General features: G+C 42.6%; 1 protein-coding gene across 5 annotated transcripts in view; it reads left to right on the top strand.

Annotated features, from left to right (window-relative positions):
* The window catches only part of DNAJC13 (DnaJ heat shock protein family (Hsp40) member C13), a 215749-nt gene that overhangs the window by 67471 nt on the left and 128655 nt on the right, over positions 1 to 19623 (top strand). For all 5 annotated transcript variants that reach the window (XM_044292710.1, XM_044292709.1, XM_044292708.1 and 2 more), the window contains exons 3-5: positions 13431 to 13506; positions 15736 to 15885; positions 16084 to 16125. In XM_044292710.1, coding sequence (XP_044148645.1) covers positions 13431 to 13506; positions 15736 to 15885; positions 16084 to 16125 — 268 coding nt within the window. The remainder of the gene's footprint in view (positions 1 to 13430; positions 13507 to 15735; positions 15886 to 16083; positions 16126 to 19623) is intronic.

Here is a 19623-nt window from a genome sequence, read left to right as displayed (position 1 = left end):
CCTTCCTCTGATAGGCTGCCGGCGCACTAGGCCGGCAGCCTATCAGAGTCCGGCGCAGGCGGCGCGATGACGTCATCACGCCGCCTGGGCCCTACAGCGCGGGACACAGGCCAGAAGAGGCCTGCATCGCATCACTGACACTGAGGTAAGTATAAGTGTTTTTTTTATTACAATACTGGCACATGATGATGATGATGATGATGATGATGGGGGGGACTTAATACTGGCTGGCACATGATGATAATGGGGGGGGACTTAATACTGGCTGGCACATGATGATAATGGGGGGGGACTTAATACTGGCTGGCACATGATGATGGGGGGGACTTAATACTGGCTGGCACATGATGATGATGGGGGGAACTTAATACTGGCTGGCACATGATGATGGGGGGGGACTTAATACTGGCTGGCACATGATGATGATGGGGGGGACTTAATACTGACTGGCACATGATGATGATGGGCGGGGGGACTTTATACCGGCACATGATGATGATTGGGGAGGGGGACTTTATACCGGCACATGATGATGATTGGGGAGGGCGACTTTATACTGGCACATGATTGGGGGGCGACTTAATACTGGCACATGATGATGGGGGGGATGGAGACTTTATACTGGCACATCAGGATGATGGGCGGGGGGACTTTATACTGGCACATGATGATGATTGGGGGGATGACGACTTTATACTGGCACATGATGATGATTGGGGGGACATATCAGATATTTACATTACAATTCATAACAGTAGCAAAATTAGTTATGACGTAGCAAGGAAAAAAATGTAATGGTTGGGGGTCACCACAACATAAGGAACTGTATTAAGGGGTCACGGCTTTAGAAAGGTTGAGAACCACTGATCTAGCGGGTCAGAATATGAACCTGTAGAAAGCAGTGGCAGTCTGACCCAAGGTTCGGACGAGGAGGTTGAGATCCCTGATAGCACCAGGCGTACCCGGCCCCGTGTCGCTAGACCACAGGTTGCGCAGGATCCGCTTCAAGGGCAGCAGAGTGGGGCTGGCGCTGTCGGATTACGTGGTGAGGCATACACCAGCAGCGCAGCCCATCCTGGACCTAGTACCAGCACTGCCGTACAACATGGTGAAGTGGCGAGCACCAGAAGGGCAGTTGAAGCTGGTACGGTGGCACGTGCAATAGTTACCCCGTCGCAGCCACCGCACAGACAGGCCCGTAGAGCCCCTAGAGTCCCTGAGGTGCTGGCAAACCCTGATTGGCAGTCCCCAACTTCAGCCACACCTGTAATTCCCCCTTTCACCACCCAGTCTGGAGTTCGAGTTGAGACAGCTCAGATCGGTTCGGCATTGGGATTTTTTGAGCTGTTCTTGACTGCGGAGCTCTTGGACATAGTCGTGGCAGAAACAAATCGGTATGCCACTCAATTTATATCCGCCAACCCGGGAAGCTTTTATGCCCAGCCTTTCCGGTGGAAATCAGTCCAAGTTTCCGAAATTAAAATTTTTCTGGGCCTTCTCCTCAACATGGGTCTAACCAAGAAGCATGAATTGCGGTCATATTGGTCTACGAACCCAATTCATCACATGCCCATGTTCTCTGCTGCTATGTCCAGGACACGATTTGGGGCCATCCTGCATTTCCTGCACTTTAGCGACAACACCACCTCCCGTCCCAGAGGCCACCCAGCTTTTGACCGGCTCCACAAAATTCGGCCCCTCATAGACCACTTCAACCAGAAATTTGCAGATTTGTATACCCCTAAGCAAAACATCTGTGTAGACGAGTCCCTTATACATTTTACCGGGCGCCTTGGCTTCAAACAATACATCCCAAGCAAGCGCGCCCGGTATGGGGTCAGATTGTATAAGCTCTGTGAAAGGGTCACAGGCTATACCCACAAATTTCGGATCTATGACGGTAAAGATCAGACCCTGGAGCCGGTCGGTTGCCCTGACTACCTGGGGAGCAGTGGGAAGACAGTCTGGGACTTGGTGTCACCCTTATTTGGCAAGGGGTACCATCTTTATGTGGACAATTTCTACACAAGTGTGGCCCTCTTCAGGCATCTGTTCCTAGAACAGATTGGCTGCTGTGGCACCGCGCAAACTAGTCACGCGGGCTTCCCCCAATGGCTCGTTACCACCCGTCTTGCAAGGGGGGAGAGGGCTGCCTTGTGTAATGAAGAACTGCTTGCGGTGAAATGGAGAGACAAGCGTGACGTTTACATGCTCTCCTCCATTCACGCAGACACGACAATCCATATTGAACGAGCAACAAGTGTCATTGAAAAGCCCTTCTGTGTCGACGACTATAATTCGCTCATGGGAGGGGTGGACTTCAATGACCAGATGTTGTCTCCTTACCTACTTTCCCGCAGGACCAGACGCTGGTATAAGAAGGTGTCTGTATATTTAATTCAGTTGCCTCTGTATAATAGTTTTGTTCTCTACAGTAAGGCTGGGAGAACAGGATCCTTCCTCAAATTTCAGGAAGAGATCATCGAGAACCTACTGTATCCAGGAGGTTCCGTGGCCCCATCCACCAGTGTAGTTAGCCGTCTACACGAGCGACATTTCCCCAATGTCGTTGCTGGTACCTCAACCCAACCGTCACCCCGAAAAAGATGTCGTGTCTGTAGCAGGAGTGGAATAAGGCGTGACACCCGCTATTTCTGTCCTGACTGCCCTGACCAACCTGCCCTATGCTTAGGGGAGTGTTTCTGGAAGTGCCACACACAGGTACACTTAGCATAGGGATCACATCTCACAGGACAGGTAAACAGGGCTATTAGGGCCCATTCACACACAGCTGCTGCAAACCTCTCCTTTCACCTGGGACAAAGTGCATAATGTACTTTGCCACATCTTTGGGCGATTTGCGCTTTGCACATTGTCCCATGGGGAAGGAGAGGTTTGTCCTATAAAGGTAAAAAAAAAAAAATCACCAGTAAGCCAAAAAGTTAACGTTCAGTTCAAAAAGTTAAATAAAGTTTATATGTTCTGTTCAAATGTTATTATAAAGTTAATAAAATTTATTGCGTTGCGGCCTTGTTTTTTTTTGTTTTTTTTAACTTTCCAGGTGGACCAACTGATCGACTAGCTGCAGCACCGATGTGCATTCTGACAGAAACATTGCGCTGCTGTCAGATTACACAAAAGTCGGTGTATGCGGCGCTGCAAGACGAGATTTCTCCTTTGCAGTAAAAGATACGTTTGCCGAGGCATATGAGCTGAGGAGGCGGCAGTGTTCATATTCTTTGGCAAACACTATGTATATATGTATGTATGTGTGTGTATGTATATATATATATATATATATATATTATATATATATAAAAATCCTGGCAATGATTTATTCATCCACATGAATGGAGAAATCGGGTTTGCCAGGGCATACGAGCTAAGTGGGTATGGATGTTGGGCGGAGCTCCTAGGTCTTGGCAGACGCCTTTCCCCTCCTTTTTATTTTTTTTTGGCAGAGATTTTTTCATCCACATTGATTGATGTAAATGAAGAAATCTGTGCCGTTCATTTTTTCTTTCAGCCCAGACGCTGATTGGAAAAAAAAAATCTCATTACCTGTATGCTCAATATAAGGAGAATAGCAGAAACTCCTAATGCTGGCCATACATGTAATGATTGCGGAGACCCTCAAATGCCAGGGCAGTACAAACACCCCACAAATGACCCCATATTGGAAAGAAGACACCCCAAGGTATTCGCTGAGGGGCATATTGAGTCCATGAAAGATTGAAATTTTTGTCCCAAGTTAGCGGAAAGGGAGACTTTGTGAGAAAAAACTTAAAAAAAATCCATTTCCGCTAACTTGTGCCAAAAAAATAAAAAATTCTGGGAACTCGCCATGCCCCTCATTGAATACCTTGGGGTGTCTTCTTTCCAAAATGGGGTCACATGTGGGGTATTTATACTGCCCTATCTTTTTAGGGACCCTAAAGCGTGAGAAGAAGTCTGGGATCCAAATATCAAAAAATGCCCTCCTAAAAGGAATTTGGGCACCTTTGCGCATCTAGGCTGCAAAAAAGTGTCGCACATCTGGTATCGCCGTACTCAAGAGAAGTTGAGGGATGTGTTTTGGGGTGTCATTTTACATATACCCATGCTGGGTGAGATAAATATCTTGGTCAAATGCCAACTTTGTATAAAAAAATGGGAAAAGTTGTCTTTTGCTGAGATATTTCTCTCACCTAGCATGGGTATATGTAAAATGACACCCCAAAACACATTCCCCAACTTCTCCTTTGCAGCCTAGGTGGGCAAATGGGCCCACATTCCAAAGAGCACCTTTCGGATTTCACAGGGCATTTTTTACAGATTTTGATTTCAAACTACTTCTCGCGCATCTGGGCCCCTAAAATGCCAGGGCAGTATAACTACCCCACAAGTGACCCCATTTTGGAAAGAAGACACCCCAAGGTATTTCATGATGGGCATAGTGAGTTCATGGAAGTTTTTATTTTTTGTCACAAGTTAGTGGAATGCTGCAATTATATTACCATATTTTTCGCTTCATAAGACAAACTTTTCCCCCCCAAAAGTGGGGGGAAAATGGCAGTGCGCCTTATAAAGCGATGGTTGACTTTTTACGTGGTTTTTACGCCGCTATGCTGCACAGCGCTGGCCGGCGATACATCAGTTACAGTGCGGGGAGGGAGGAGGGGCTGGAGGCAAGTCGTTATTTTAATGAACAAATGTTGTTTTATTTATTCTATTATGTTTATCTGTTCTGTGCAGTGCTATTAAAATGGCAAGTTTTGTATTTTCTACTTTTGCAGTAATGCAAATATGTTATTTAATTTAGTAAAAGATGTTTTATTTTGAAAAACACTGTGCATTTCAGTTCTTGAGTTAAGCATAACTACATTTCTGCATTATCAGTAATTTCTGTGTGCTTTTGCCTTGAAAATCCAAGCAAATAGACCTCTAGCACAATTCCCTTTAAAATATTGCATCGCATACCGTTATCGCAATTTTTAGGGTCCTAATTGCAATCGCACAAAATTCCCATATCGTGCAGCCCTAGTGTCTACTTTCCTAAATGGGGTCATTTGTGGGGTTTTTCTACTGTCTGGGCATTGTAGAACCTCAGGAAACATGACAGGTGCTCAGAAAGTCAGAGCTGCTTCAAAAAGCGGAAATTCACATTTTTGTACCATAGTTTGTAAATGCAATAACTTTTACCCAAACCATTTTTTTTTTTTACCCAAACATTTTTTTTATTCTTATCAAAGACACGTAGAACAATAAATTTAGCGAAAAATGTATATATGGATGTGTTTTTTTTTAAAAAATTTACAACTGAAAGTCATTTTTTTTTTTGCAAATATTTTGTTAAATTTCGATTTAATAAAAAAAAAAGTAAAAATGTCATTGGCAATGAAATACCACCAAATGAAAGTTCTATTAGTGAGAAGAAAAGGAGGTAAAATTCATTTGGGTGGTAAGTTGCATGACCGAGCAATAAACTGTAAAAATAGTGTAGTGCAGAAGTGTAAAAAGTGGCCTGGTCATTAAGGGTGTTTAAGTTAGGGGGGCTGAGGTGGTTAATGGGATTTAGATCTGGGTCTTAGCTGGCCACTTCAGATCTCTCCAGCACTTTGTTGCCATCCATTTCTGGGTGCTTTTTGACGTATTTTTGGGGGTCATTATCCTGCTGGAAGACCCAAGATCTCGGACGCAAACCCAGCACTGGGCTCTAGAGTGCGACCCAAAATCCGTTGGTAATCCTCAGATTTCATGATGCCTTGCCTACATTCAAGGCACCCAGTGCCAGAGGCAGCAAAACAACCCCAAAACATCAATGACAATGTTGCGCACTGTCGACAAAGGCAAATCTAGATCTCTAGAGATGGACTTGTAACCTTGAGATTGTTGATATTTTTCCATAATTTTGGTTCTCCAGTCCTCCAGACAGTTCTCTTCTCTTTCTATTGTCCATGCCTAGTGTGGAGCACACAGACACACAATGCAAAGACTAAGTAAACTTTTCTCCTTTTTATCTGCTTTCATGTGTGATTTTTATATTGCCCACACTTGTTACTTGCCCCAGGTTAGTGTAAAGGAGCATCAAATGCTTGAAACAATCTTATTTATCCACAATGTTGAAAGGGTGCCAATAATTTTGTCCAGCCCATTTTTGGAGTTTGGTGTTACATTATGTCCAATTAGCTTTTTTTCCTCCCTTTTTTGGTTTTGTTCCAATACACACAAATGGAATAAACATGTGTATAGCAAAACATGTGTTACTGCAATACTTTTCTGTGAGAAATACTTCATTTTCTTGAAACATTTCAGGGGTGCCAATATTTACGGCCATGACTGTATGCCCCCAATACCTGTGTTTCATTTTTGTGCTTTTCTTCCCCTGTTTGTGCTTCAGACTCTCCTGCGTAAAGCCTAGAATGTATTGTCTTCTATGAGGCAGAGCTGTTTACATTCTTCAGTTTCCTGCTTAATTCTTTCCTAACTTTATTCATACTCAAGCTTGGCTGCACTGCACAGAGATGAGTCATAGGCTGTCCCTGCCTGCTACACATGTGGGCGAAAAAACAATTCACTGCACACACGTTTTTGTAGCTAGCCAGCCAAGTTTTCCAATTTGCCCAAATGCCTGCCGAAGTTGAAATAAAACAAAAGCACACAAGTAAAAGTTTATTAGTCCTTTATTTTCTTCTAAACTACTCAATAATTATATTAGTAATTTGAGTAGTGTAGGACAATCCCAATAGGAAGCATTTTCTGACGCTTCCCTCGCTGTAAACCTGTAAGTACAAGCACAAACCTATCAATATGGAATTCAAATACCACATAGAAAATAACTATTCACGAACTATATACAAGCGGGACATATATTCAATCTATCATTTATATAACATCATTGGAGAGATATATGTGGATCGATTCATCAAGTTATTTATATGGAATCTGATATTGTTGCTATAAAAACTATTCATAAGGAGGACATATTTTTATATATTTTTTTAATAATCATGTTTTTTTGTATTTATTATTAATCTTTATGAATATAGGATTCAGCAACTATTATGTAATCATATACTATTAATGAAATGACAGCGATACTTATGGTGTATTAATGCAAGAATTATGATTTTTTTTTTATTGAGATTAATTTAGATAGCTATGGTATTGTATTAAGGTTTATTGCTTGTGATGTTGCTCAAAAATAAATGTTACCTATTGATCAAGACAGATTATATTTCCATGCCACGTCAGAAGATAGGGTGCCTTCCACATAACTAATTTACAATATTCAAGGTACTATTTCGGCAGTGTGTGCGTCGAGGATAGTGTGCCTCAATCCAGAAGCCTAGGATGGTAGAGCGACTGAGACAATATATTAGCACAGTGAAGTAAATAGAGAAGAGCAATAAATGAGGAGATCTCTGGATCCATGTGAGGTACAGGGCTGGTTCTTGCTTTGTTAAAAAGAGATTGTCATGTCTTCGTTGATGTCTGATTTAATTTTTTTTCATTAATCATTGCATATAGGGCTGCAGTAAATGATTATTTCAGTAATCGAGTATTCTATTGATTTTAATTTTTTATGATTAATCGAGTAATCTAATAAGACAAAATTAATGAATAGACTGTTTTCCCTTTATAAAAACTCAGACCCCCTGTCATCAGTCTCCAACACCCTTTGTTCCCCCTGTGCGATCCGCCCAAGTGCATCAGTTCCCCCAGTGCCATCAGCTCCACTATCCCCCAGTGCTATCTGCTCTCCCCCACCCCAGTGCCTTCAGCTCCAATACCCCAGTGCCATCAGCCCCTCCATGCCATCCATTGCCATGTCCCCCACTCCCCCAGTGCCATCGGATCAGCCCCTCCATGTCCCCAGTGCCATCGGATCAGCCCCTCCATGTCATCCATTGCCGGCTGTCCCCGTTCAGTGCCATGTCCCCAGCACCAGTGAAATAAAATACTTACCTTTCCTGTAGGGGCGCCGCTCCACAGCTCCTTCCTCTTCTTCTCTGCGCACTGCACTGGATCCTGACGTCACACAGCGTCGGGTCATAGTGCGCGCTTACGTGCACTATGACATGACGATGTGTCAGGATCCAGTGCAGCGCGGTACTGGCCTGGCGGGTGACCACGGATGGGTAAGTAATAGCAAGCGCTTCACTCCCGCTCCGTGGTCACAGTGACACAAATGAATCCTTGATGCAAACAATTTGCATCAATATTTTTTTTTTGTCAAATTACTCGATTCAATCGAGTAATTGTCTCAGCCCTAATTGCATAACCCTTTATATATATCATCAGTCATTTTAAAGAGTATTCAGGCTTTCCCTCAGTGAAGGTGGCTAGTAGGGTTGCATTGGGTACCCAATCGATACTTTTGTATCTGGATAGATTCGATACTGGGATTTGCCTTTTACCAATACTAGGCTACGTTACTGTGCAGCCTAGTATCAGAGAACATGGCACAGCTGCTCTCAGCGTGTGCCATGTTCTCCTCAGCAGCACAGTGAAGAAGGAGAGAGTCTGTCCCTCCCTCCCCCCCCCCCCCCCCACTGTGCCGCTGCTGCCACCAATGATACGAGAGAGGGGAGGAGGGGAGGGGCTGTGGCCACTGCGCCGCCAGTGAAGATAACTAACCCATTAATTCAAATATAGGCGGCGGGTGCTGGCAGCAGAATCGCATACCCAGCACCCGGCTCCTATGACAAAGCGCTGCGATCCGCGGCATTTAACCCCTCAGGTGCTGCAGCGCCTTGTCATAGAGGCCGGGTATGTGATTCTGCCGCCGGCACCCACTGCCTATTTTTGTAATATAAGGTTACTTCTCTTCATTGGTGGCGCAGTGGTAGCTTCCGATCGGAGCCCCAGCAGTGTAATCGTGGGGCTCCGATCGGTTACCATGGCAGCCAGGATGCTACTGAAGCCCTTGCTGCCATGGTAAGCTCCCTGCTGCTGTGTACACAAAGGGCATCAGGGGGAGTGTGAAGTCCTATTCACCCTAATAGATCTCTATTAGGGTGAATAGGACAAGGGACTAAAAGATCCCAGGTTTCAGCCCCTAAGGGGGCTAATGGGTATTAAATAAAAAATAAAAACACCAAAATATTATAGTTTAAATCGCCATCTTTCCCAATTTTACATATAAAATATATAAACAATAAAAATAAACATATTACATAAAAAAACATAACTTACTATTACGTCCAAAAAGCTATTAAAATATTTAAAAATATCTCCTATGTGTTGAACGCCGTAACAGAAAAAATATATAAAAATTGCGCGATTCGACATTTTTTTGTCGTCTTGTCACCCCAAAAAATAGGATAGGACTGTTCTATTATGGGCCAGACGTTCCATAAAATGCGGAATGCACCCGGCCTTTCTGGTGCTTTATTTTTTTCTCATGGTATCAAGCATCGCAATACTTATTTTTTATGGTATCGAAATCGAATCAAAATTTTGGCATCGTGACAACCCTAGTGTCTAGATGAATTTCCAGTGGGCATGGTGCTGTTAAGTAAGTCGTCTGTAGAAAAATAGCTTCACTGATACTTAATAGTATAATATTACTGCTTCACCTGCTGTGGATTTGAAGCAGATTCCCACATTGAAATCTGCATCAAATCCATTTGGGGTTTCTGCAACACAAGTAAGGCCTCATGCACACAACTGTGCCGTTTTTTGCAGTCCGCAAAAATTGCGGCCGGATGCGGACCATAACTACGGTCGTATGCACGAGGCCTAAGTGTTGTGGAAATTTCCTGTGTGGATTTTTGTCTGCAATGTGGAAGCAAAGTCAATTTATTCCAATTATTAACTAGAAAATAAGAAGGCTAATTAGGCCTCATGCACACGACCGTTCAGTTTTTTGTGGTCCGCAAATTGCGGATCCGCAAAACACGGAAGCCGCCCGTGTGCCTTCCGCAATTTGCGAAACGGAACAGGTGGCCCATTGTAGAAAAATGCCTATTCTTGTCCGCAAAACGGACAAGAATAGGACATGTTGTTGTTTTTTGGGGCCACGGAACAGAGCAACAGATGAGTGCTGTCTGCATCTTTTGCGATCCATTGAAGTGAATGGTTCCACACTCGAGCCGCAAAAACTGTGGTTCGGATGCGGACCAGAACAACGGTCGTGTGCATGAGGCCTTACTTTGTAGATATTCATTTCCAGTTTGAGTATTTTATTTTCTTCCGGGACAGATCGGCTGATTTAGTCAATATTTATTCACTGGTAGATCTATTGCATTAGAATGGTATATTATGTAGTTCTATAATTAACCATTTTCCATCTGTCCCCTATCTTTTTCCACTTCCACTTTGTGTAACTTCTCGGTGACAGTGTTTTATGTTCACCCTGTTTTGTATTACTCAAATCCTTTTATCCGCTTTGCTTCAGTGCAGAAGATAAGTCTGTAACAAAAACGTCTCTTTCCTGTTGTCTAAAATGTTCGTTCGGCTATACGCTGAGTCAGATTTCCTCTTAATCAAGCATATTTTTCAGGGAAAGAAAAAAATAAAAAAGCTGACCCTTTTATCATTAACCAAAGAAGTTACCCATGCATGTCTTATGATTTAATTTAAAGAACCATACTGCATGGTAGGATTAACCATGCTGATTAAAACAATACCTTTCTTTTGTCTGTATGTTAAACAGCTGCAGAGATAGTTGCGTTTTTATTCATATGCAAATGATCGTGTTGGAGCACCAGGAGGCAGGGTTAAATCCTTGGAGGACTGCTATCTTAACACCCCTGTGCTCTGCACACTCTGCCTCCCCTTGATTAGAAGGGCTAGACATTAGCATGCTGAGCTTTATCCTAGAGCTATGTTCTAGTATGTACATATTATACATTATACACTGTTTACTATATCCTTACCATGTTCAGAATAGAGGTTTTCTATGCTTAGAAAGCTAATGCATATTACTGGTTTATTCACTGGCACAATATATGATTATAAAGAAACCAGTAATATGTATTAGCTTTCTAAGTATGGAAAACCACTTCACTCAATACAATAAGGCTGTAAACCTGGAGTTTAGTGGTTCAAATCTCAGGAGAGACTTCTAGATTTTTTTCGTTCAGTTATTTTTTTTCTCTCTCTTTTTAACCAATAATAAAAAGCTATATACTTACTATATTGATAATGGAGGTTTTCCATACTTATAAAGCTAATACATATTACTGATGTCTTGATAATCAAATAATGTGCCTGTGTATAAACCTTATGCAGCTCCATAGAAAGGAAAATAAATACATTTAAATAAATTATGGTCTTGGGATAAAGTTATGGTCTTGGTATGCACGGACGCAAGAAAACATTTCCATATATATATATATAGTATATATTTGGCATTGCTGTAATCATACTGACCAGGAGAGTACAGGTATGTTATTTATGGCGAAAAATAAAAGCCGCAAAATCTAACTTAAAAACTCAGTGGCAGAATTAAAAAAAAATTCCAATCCTCCCAGAAAGAGTTAATACAACTTGATCAGTAAATTGTGTACCCCAAAATGGTGCCATTAAAAATTACAACTTGTCTGCAAAAATAAAGCCCTCATATGGCTACATTGATGTAAAGTGGCTGGGCACCTGTTCAAAGTATTCCGGGTCCAGTCCCTAGCTCCCATCTCCGATGCATCCAGTCCCCACTGGAACTTAAATGTGATGTAACATCAACACGCATGTCAATGTTGCCTCAACAGTCACATGCTGTTCCTAAAGAATCACTGCTGAAGCCATTGATTGGATGTCACATTTCCTTCAGTGGGGACGGGAATTTGGCTGTGGACCCGGAACACTTTTTTTTTAAAGACATTTGTCCATCCAGTTCGACCTGTTATCCTGCAAGTTGATCCAGAGGAAGGCAAAAAAAAACATTGTGAGGTAGAACCCAATTTAAGTGGAAAAAAAAACCTTCCCGACTCCAACCAGGCAATCAGAATAACTCCCTGGACCACTGTGCTCAGTGGTTAGCACAGTACCTGGTTACTGCATAGTCATCTCACTTTCATCTGCCAATCAAGAAGTAGAGGGTGGACTGCCTGAGGAAGACAGTGGAGCTGGGGTGCACAGAGTGGCTTGGGCCCTCCCTACTAATTTGGCTATGGATTAAAAGTGCTTTTTAACCAGAATGAAGCTATGGATCACTACTGTAAGGCATCTTTCACACGGGCGAGTATTCCGCACGGATGCGATGCATGAGTTGAACGCATTGCACCCGCACTGAATCCCGACCCATTCATTTCTATTGGGCTGTTCACATAAGCGGTGATTTTCACGCATCACTTATGCATTGCGTGAAAATCGCAGCATGCTCTATTTTGTGCGTTTTTCATGTAACGCAGGCCCCATAGAAATGAATGGGGTTGCGTGAAAATCGGAAAGCATCCTCAAGCAAGTGCGGATGCGGTGCGATTTTCACACACGGTTTCTAGGAGACGATTGGGATGGAGACCCGATCACTATTATTTTCCCTTATAACATGGTTATAAGGGAAAATAATAGCATTCTGAATACAGAATGCATAGTAAAATAGCGCTGGAGTGGTTAAAAAAAACCTCTTCTGTCTTCTTTCTTTGCTGTGTGCAGGAACAAGGCCTGTGGTGACGTCAGTCCGGTCATCACATGGTCCATCACATGATCTTTTACCATGGTGATGGATCATGTGATGGACCATGTGATGATCGGTGATGTCACCACAGGTCCTGTTCCTGCACACAGCAAAGAAAGAAGACAGAAGAGATGTCGGCTGCGCGATAAAGTGGATTAAGGTGAGTTCAATTATTATTATTTTATTTTTTTTAACCCCTCCAGTGCTATTTTACTATGCATTCTTATAACCATGTTATAAGGGAAAATAATACAATCTACAGAACACCAATCCCAAGCCCGAACTTCTGTGAATAAGTTCGGGTTTGGGTACCAAACATGCCAATTTTTCTCACGCGCGTGCAAAACGCATTACAATGTTTTGCACTCGCGCTGAAAAATCGTGAATGTTCCCGCAACGCCGTCTGAAAGAGGCCTAAGTGAAAGGTATCATTACATTCAGCGGACCTAGCCCAACAAGGCATGCTAAGGCTACATGCACACAAAGGTTGTTTGTTTCTGTGTACGTTCCATTTTATTTTTATTTTTTTGTGGATAGGATGCGGACCCATTTATTTCATAGCCCCGCAAAAGAAAATAGAACATGTCTTATTCTTGTCCGTTTTAGGCATTGTTACAATGGATCCGCAGAAAAAAACGATGTCATACTTTTTATTTTATTTTTTTATTTTGTGGATCCGCAATTTGCGGACCGCAAAACACATACGGTCGTGTGCATGTAACCTAAAGCTAAATGTATCTTATATAGTGGTTTTGTGAAAGTCATTGTTATTTTGTTCCCAATTTAGCTTTGTATCATTTTAATGACCTATTATTGCCTTTTTCCCTAGGTATAAAAGAGTATTTTCAGTGGGATCCCATGCCATAACAACATACAACCCCACCACCCTTGAAGTTACGAATCAGGTATTAAAAGATGAATTTTGTATCTGTTTTTAAAGTGGAGACTCAATATGATCCCTCTGTTCCCCGCAGTTCCTCATAGCGGCTTCTGCTTGGAGTGGCATTGGCGTCACACTAGTGTCTTCCTCTCCTCTTAGTCATCCACGTTCAGTCATTCTACAAACATTTTATTTTATTTTTTTGACAATCAAAACAATATAAATAATTTTTTAGACTTTGGAACCCAAATTATTATTATTATTTTGCCTGCTTATTGGACACTAACTTTTAAGCTATGACTATGCAGCACCTTGCATAAAATGCGATGCTACCACATCACAATTAATGACAATAGTGTAGTCACGTGAAGGTGATTGTGACCTGATCAATTGGCAGAACCAAATGCTTTTGGATATCTGTGCAACCACATTCACTAGGCTCGAATGGCAGCTCCAGATTTGCAGTCTTAAAGGGGTTGAGCAAGAATGTAGGGTTTTGACAAACCCCCCACTTGGCCGGACCTGTAAAGGGAATGATCCTCTAACGTCATGTGACCATGTGTCATGACATTAGTGGATCCTCTCACTGCCGTGGCCAGTGACTGGCTGTGGCAATGTCAAACTGGATGATAACATCGAGGGAGAATTGCAGGCCTGTAGAAAGAGCGGGGAGCCAGCGCCATGCAACAGGTAATCTTTCCTTTATAGGTCTGGCCAAGTGTGTGTGGGGAGGAGTTGCCACCCCCCTTCATTCTTGCACAACCCATTTAATGTTACAATGTAGCCCTAGCTGAAATAAGATTTGTCCGTATGAGAATTGGAACATTCGTCATATTATTTACCTGAAGATGCCTGCACCTCAGTTAGAACAAGCAACTGAGTAGGGTCTAGCTGCACAACGATCTTGGTCGGGAGACAACTGTTGCGCTGAAGAATTTATAAATAAATGGGACATTCAAAGGTGTGCGGTGGTCTGTGACTTGACTGGGACATGTGCCGCGACTGCTACAACAGTGTTGCAATTCTGGGGTCGCAGTTGCACGCACATGTGCGATTTACATTGGAACATTATTCATTTCTATGCCAGCACCGTTACACCCTTCAGCACAACAGTTGCCTTGCGACCCAGATCGCCAAACCCTAAAAGTGAGTGTTCAGCCATTTAGTGTTTTTTTTTTTTTTGGGGCTATGCTAGTTGATATCTTAATATGTCTCGATGGAAGGCAGAGTTCCATTTTTCTGATGCAGAACTCTATATTTCCTGGGTAGACATAAAGGTACCCATAGAAGTCTATGGGCCAATAATGTACTAGCCTGTGTCAACTTTTTTTTTAATTACACAAAACATAACTGGCGGCTACTTAGCAGCTCACATTGAACTCAGTGATAAAATGTTATTGAGTAAGCTCTTAAGCTTCCTCTAGTGCCAGTTTACTGCTGTAAAGATATGTTTTAGACCCTAAAGGCATGAGAATAAAAGTTGGAGATTCCCTTTAAAGAGAGTCTGTCATCACAGTTTCACCTTTTTAACCTTTCCCATAGCTTTCTAGCAGCATTACAGTTGATAAAAACGTTACCTTTATAAGCAATCGTGTGAAATCATCTTGGTAGTATATGCAAATGAGGGCTCGCAAGTGCCCAGCGGCGGCGTCAACCTCGTAGGTCCCCAGGCAGCTCTGCCTTATCGTCGCCCAGTCTTTCCCTGTGCCCGCCAATCTTCTTACTACTTCTCTCGCCGAGATCCCGCGCCTGCGCGCTGTCCATTCCTGGTACGGCATCATAGTAATTAATGCAAATGCGCCGGCCAACGGACTCAGCGCGCAGGTGCGGGATCTCGGCAAGAGTAAGAAGATGGGCGGGCAGAGGGAAAGGATGGCCGGGCAGAGGGAAAGACTGGGCGGGGGGAGGTGACGATAAGGCAGAGCTGCCTGGGCACCTACGAGGTTGACGGAGCCCCTGGGCACTTGTGAGACCTCATTTGCATATACTACTAAGATGATTTTTGCCAGTTTTATAAGTCCACGATTGCTTATAAAGGTAGCGTTTTTATCAACTGTAATGCTGCTAGAAAGCTATGGGAAAGGTTAAAAAGGTGAAACTGTGATGACAGACTCCCTTCAAGCATATCTGATTGAGATTTGTTATTGAATCATTGTCAACCAAAGCACAATCCTTACAGTCCCTGTATAGCAGACGTGCACGTTAAACAAAAATAAATATGTAGAAATCCAATTCTGGTTATTGTTTTTCTCAGTGGCCTTATGGAGACATTTGTGGCATCAGTCCTGTGGGTAAAGGGCAAGGATCAGAATTTGCCCTCACTTTCCGGAAGGGCAGCGGGAAGAAATCTGAAACATTAAAGTTTTCTACAGAGCACAGAACAGAACTTCTGACAGAAGCCCTGGTAAGATGCTAGTGAATGAGCCTTTCTCGCATGGTTTTCCATACGTGTGGGGGGATATATGTTTGAATATTTGCGTGTTTTCGGTAGTTAGATGCTTTGCATGCCTGTGTGTGTGTTCTGTGAGGTTTAATTTGCTTTTGTAGATCCTTGTAAAGCCTGGATATCTTTTGCTGAGTTTTTGTATTTTATTTCCAACAGAGATTCAGGACAGAGTTTGCTGAAGGAAAGATTACTGGAAGGGTAAGTATACCACAAATGCAATAGCTAAGGCACCATGCACACTACCATATCTGCAAATCCCAGATCCCCAAAATGTGAATGTGATCCATGTTGCATCTGCATTGTGAGGACAAGTATAAGACATTTTTGCAAAACTGACATACAGATGCGGAAAGCACATGGATCACCTTGCACAGAAATATACACTATGCCTTCAAAATGCGGACCACAAACCCATTGAAAACAATCGGTCTGCAAATAAAATGTGGATAACACACGGAATTTTGCGGATCCACGGTTTGCTGACCACAAAACAGATACGGTTGTGTACATGGTGCCTAATAGTGTTAAAACAGTCACAATGGGATTTTTTAAGCTACTTGGATGTGCTGTGGAAGGATAGCGTTTTCTCCTTGAGACTTCAAGGCTTGAGTTGTTAGCAAGGGACAAATTTATATTCCATTGAAGACAATAAAAAAGTAGTTAAAAAACCACTGCAACATCGAATTTGTTTCTAGGGGAAAGAAAATATGTGTGGTCAACTTGCATTCCTCACCAACCAAGGTGCTTTGTTGCCGACACCCTAAAGAGGTTGTCTGGCCAATATATAAGTAATTAAACTCCTTATAACGTTTTATTTTTATTTTACCATCCCTTAAAGGCTGTTTCACCCAGGATTATCGTGCTCATTAATTTGTATCAGTATTTTTTAAATCCAGAAGTAGAACCAAAATACGGAAGAGATACAAATCTTTCTATTATACATTTTCTGGATTTGGCTTGTGGACATACAGTCATGTGAAAAAATTAGGACACCCTTTGAAAGCATGTGGTTTTTTGTAACATTTTTAATAAAAGGTTATTTCATCTCCGTTTCAACAATACAGAGAGATTAAAGTAATCCAACTAAACAAAGAAAACTGAAGAAAAGTCTTTTCAAGATCTTCTGTAAATGTCATTCTACAAAAATGCCTATTCTAACTGAGGAAAAAGATAGGACACCCTCACATGTATTCCCTCTTAAATTGGCTCAGATCTCACACAGGTATATCACACCAGGTGCACATAATTAGTAGATCGTTACTCTGCATGTTGAATGAGGCTTGCCCTATTTAAACCTCAGACATTTAGTTTGGTGTGCTCCTGACTGTTGAAGTGAGAGTGAGCACCATGGTGAGAGCAAAAGAGCTGTCAGAGGACTTCAGAAAAAAGATTGTAGCAGCCTATGAGTCTGGGAAGGGATTTAAAAAGATCTCAAAAGATTTTGAAATCAGCCATTCCACTGTCCGGAAGATAGTCTACAAGTGGAGGGCTTTCAAAACAACTGCCAACATGCCCAGGACTGGTCGCCCCAGCAAGTTCACCCCAAGAGCAGACCGCAAGATGCTAAAAGAGGTCTCCAAAAACCCTAAAGTGTCATCTCGAGAACTACAGCAGGCTCTGGCTACTGTTGATGTAGAAGTACATGCCTCTACAATCAGAAAGAGACTGTACAAGTTTAACTTGCATGGGAGGTGTGCAAGGAGGAAACCTTTGCTTTCCAAGAGAAACATCGAGGCCAGACTGACATTTGCCAGAGATAAAGTTGACAAAGACCAGGACTTCTGGAATAATGTTCTTTGGACAGATGAGTCCAAAATTGAATTATTTGGACACAACAGCAGAGGACATGTTTGGCGTAAACCAAACACAGCATTCCAAGAAAAGAACCTCATACCAACTGTGAAGCATGGAGGTGGAAGTGTCATGGTTTGGGGCTGCTTTGCTGCAGCAGGACCTGGTCAGCTCACCATCATAGAATCCACGATGAATTCTACTGTGTATCAGAAGGTGCTTGAAGAACATGTGAGACCATCAGTTAGAAAATTAAAGCTGAAGCGGAACTGGACCATGCAACATGACAATGACCCAAAACATACTAGTAAATCAACCAAAGATTGGCTGAAAAAGAAGAAATGGAGAGTCCTGGAATGGCCAAGTCAAAGTCCAGATTTGAATCCCATTGAGATGCTGTGGGGTGACTTGAAAAGGGCTGTACGTGCAAGAAACCCCTCAAACATCTCACAGCTGAAAAAGTTCTGCATTGAGGAGTGGGGTAAAATTTCCTCAGACCGATGTCGAAGACTGGTAGATGGCTACAAGAACCGTCTCACTGCAGTTATTTCAGCCAAAGGAGGTAACACTCGCTATTAGGGGCAAGGGTGTCCTATCTTTTTCCTCAGTTAGAATAGGCATTTTTGTAGAATGACATTTACAGAAGATCTTGAAAAGACTTTTCTTCAGTTTTCTTTGTTTAGTTGGATTACTTTAATCTCTCTGTATTGTTGAAACGGAGATGAAATAACCTTTTATTAAAAATGTTACAAAAAACCACATGCTTTCAAAGGGTGTCCTAATTTTTTCACATGACTGTATATTGGAACATACTGACCAAAATAGTGCCATGTAAGGCTGAGTTCACATCAGCATTCAGCCTTTCGGTTCTCCTGCTCCGTTATAGGAGCAGGAGAACGGAAAGGACGGATTTGTCACATAACTGAGCCTACGGACCCCATAGACTATAATGGGGTCCGTTATGTTTCCGCTCAGAAGATGATTTTGTGCATGCAGGACTTTTGTCTCTGTTTCAAAATCCTCTTCTGAGCGGTAACATAACGGACCCCATTATAGTCTGTGGGCTCAGTTCGGCTCAGTTATGTGCCGAATCCATCCTTTCCTTTCTCCTGCTCCTATAACGGAGCAGGAGAACGGAAAGGCTGAACGCTGATGTGAACTCAGCCTTAGTGGCTTAAAGGGCTTGTGCAGCAATTTATATTGATGACCTATCCTCCGCATAGGTCATTAATATCTGATCTGTGGGGTCTGACACCTGGCACCCCTGCTTATCAGCTGTTTGATGAGGAGGTGGCTGTCCATGCGAGCACTGCTTCCTGGTCATTACAGTGCGCATTGTTTCCTGTGCAGTGGTAGCGTAGTATAATTACAAGTTAAAGTGAATGGAGCGAGTACTTGGAATTACTCTGCACTACCGAGACGAAGTGCAGTGTAATGAACAGGAAGCGGCTCTCACATGGAGTGCCGTCTCAACTTCAAACAGCTGATCAGTGGTGGAGCTGGGTGCCGGACATCTGCCGCTCAGATACTGATAACCTATCCTGAGGATAGGTCATCAATATAAATCACTGCACACTGCCCTTTAAAGGGAATGAACAGAATTAAAGAAACTTGGCTGCTTTCTTTCAGAAGCTGTGGCACCTTTTTACAGCACCAACATCTGATGAGTAGGCTGAGAATGCCTTTAGATCCCAGTGTGTATGGAAAGACTTCTGTAGAAATCATGTTAAAAATAATAAATCTTATTAGGTTATGAAGAAGGCTGGGTGATTAATTGAATTAATTTGATTAATTCATCCTTTCAGAGGCCAGTGATGTTTTTTTTTTTTTTTTTGTCCAGTGTAGACACTTCAGACAGTCCACACCATTAACCCTGGCACAGGTGGCACGGACTGAAGAGATTTC

Source organism: Bufo gargarizans, chromosome 5, assembly GCF_014858855.1.
Source record: "Bufo gargarizans isolate SCDJY-AF-19 chromosome 5, ASM1485885v1, whole genome shotgun sequence".
NCBI classification, from domain to species: domain Eukaryota; kingdom Metazoa; phylum Chordata; class Amphibia; order Anura; family Bufonidae; genus Bufo; species Bufo gargarizans.
This window is presented reverse-complemented; position numbering and strand designations above follow the sequence as displayed.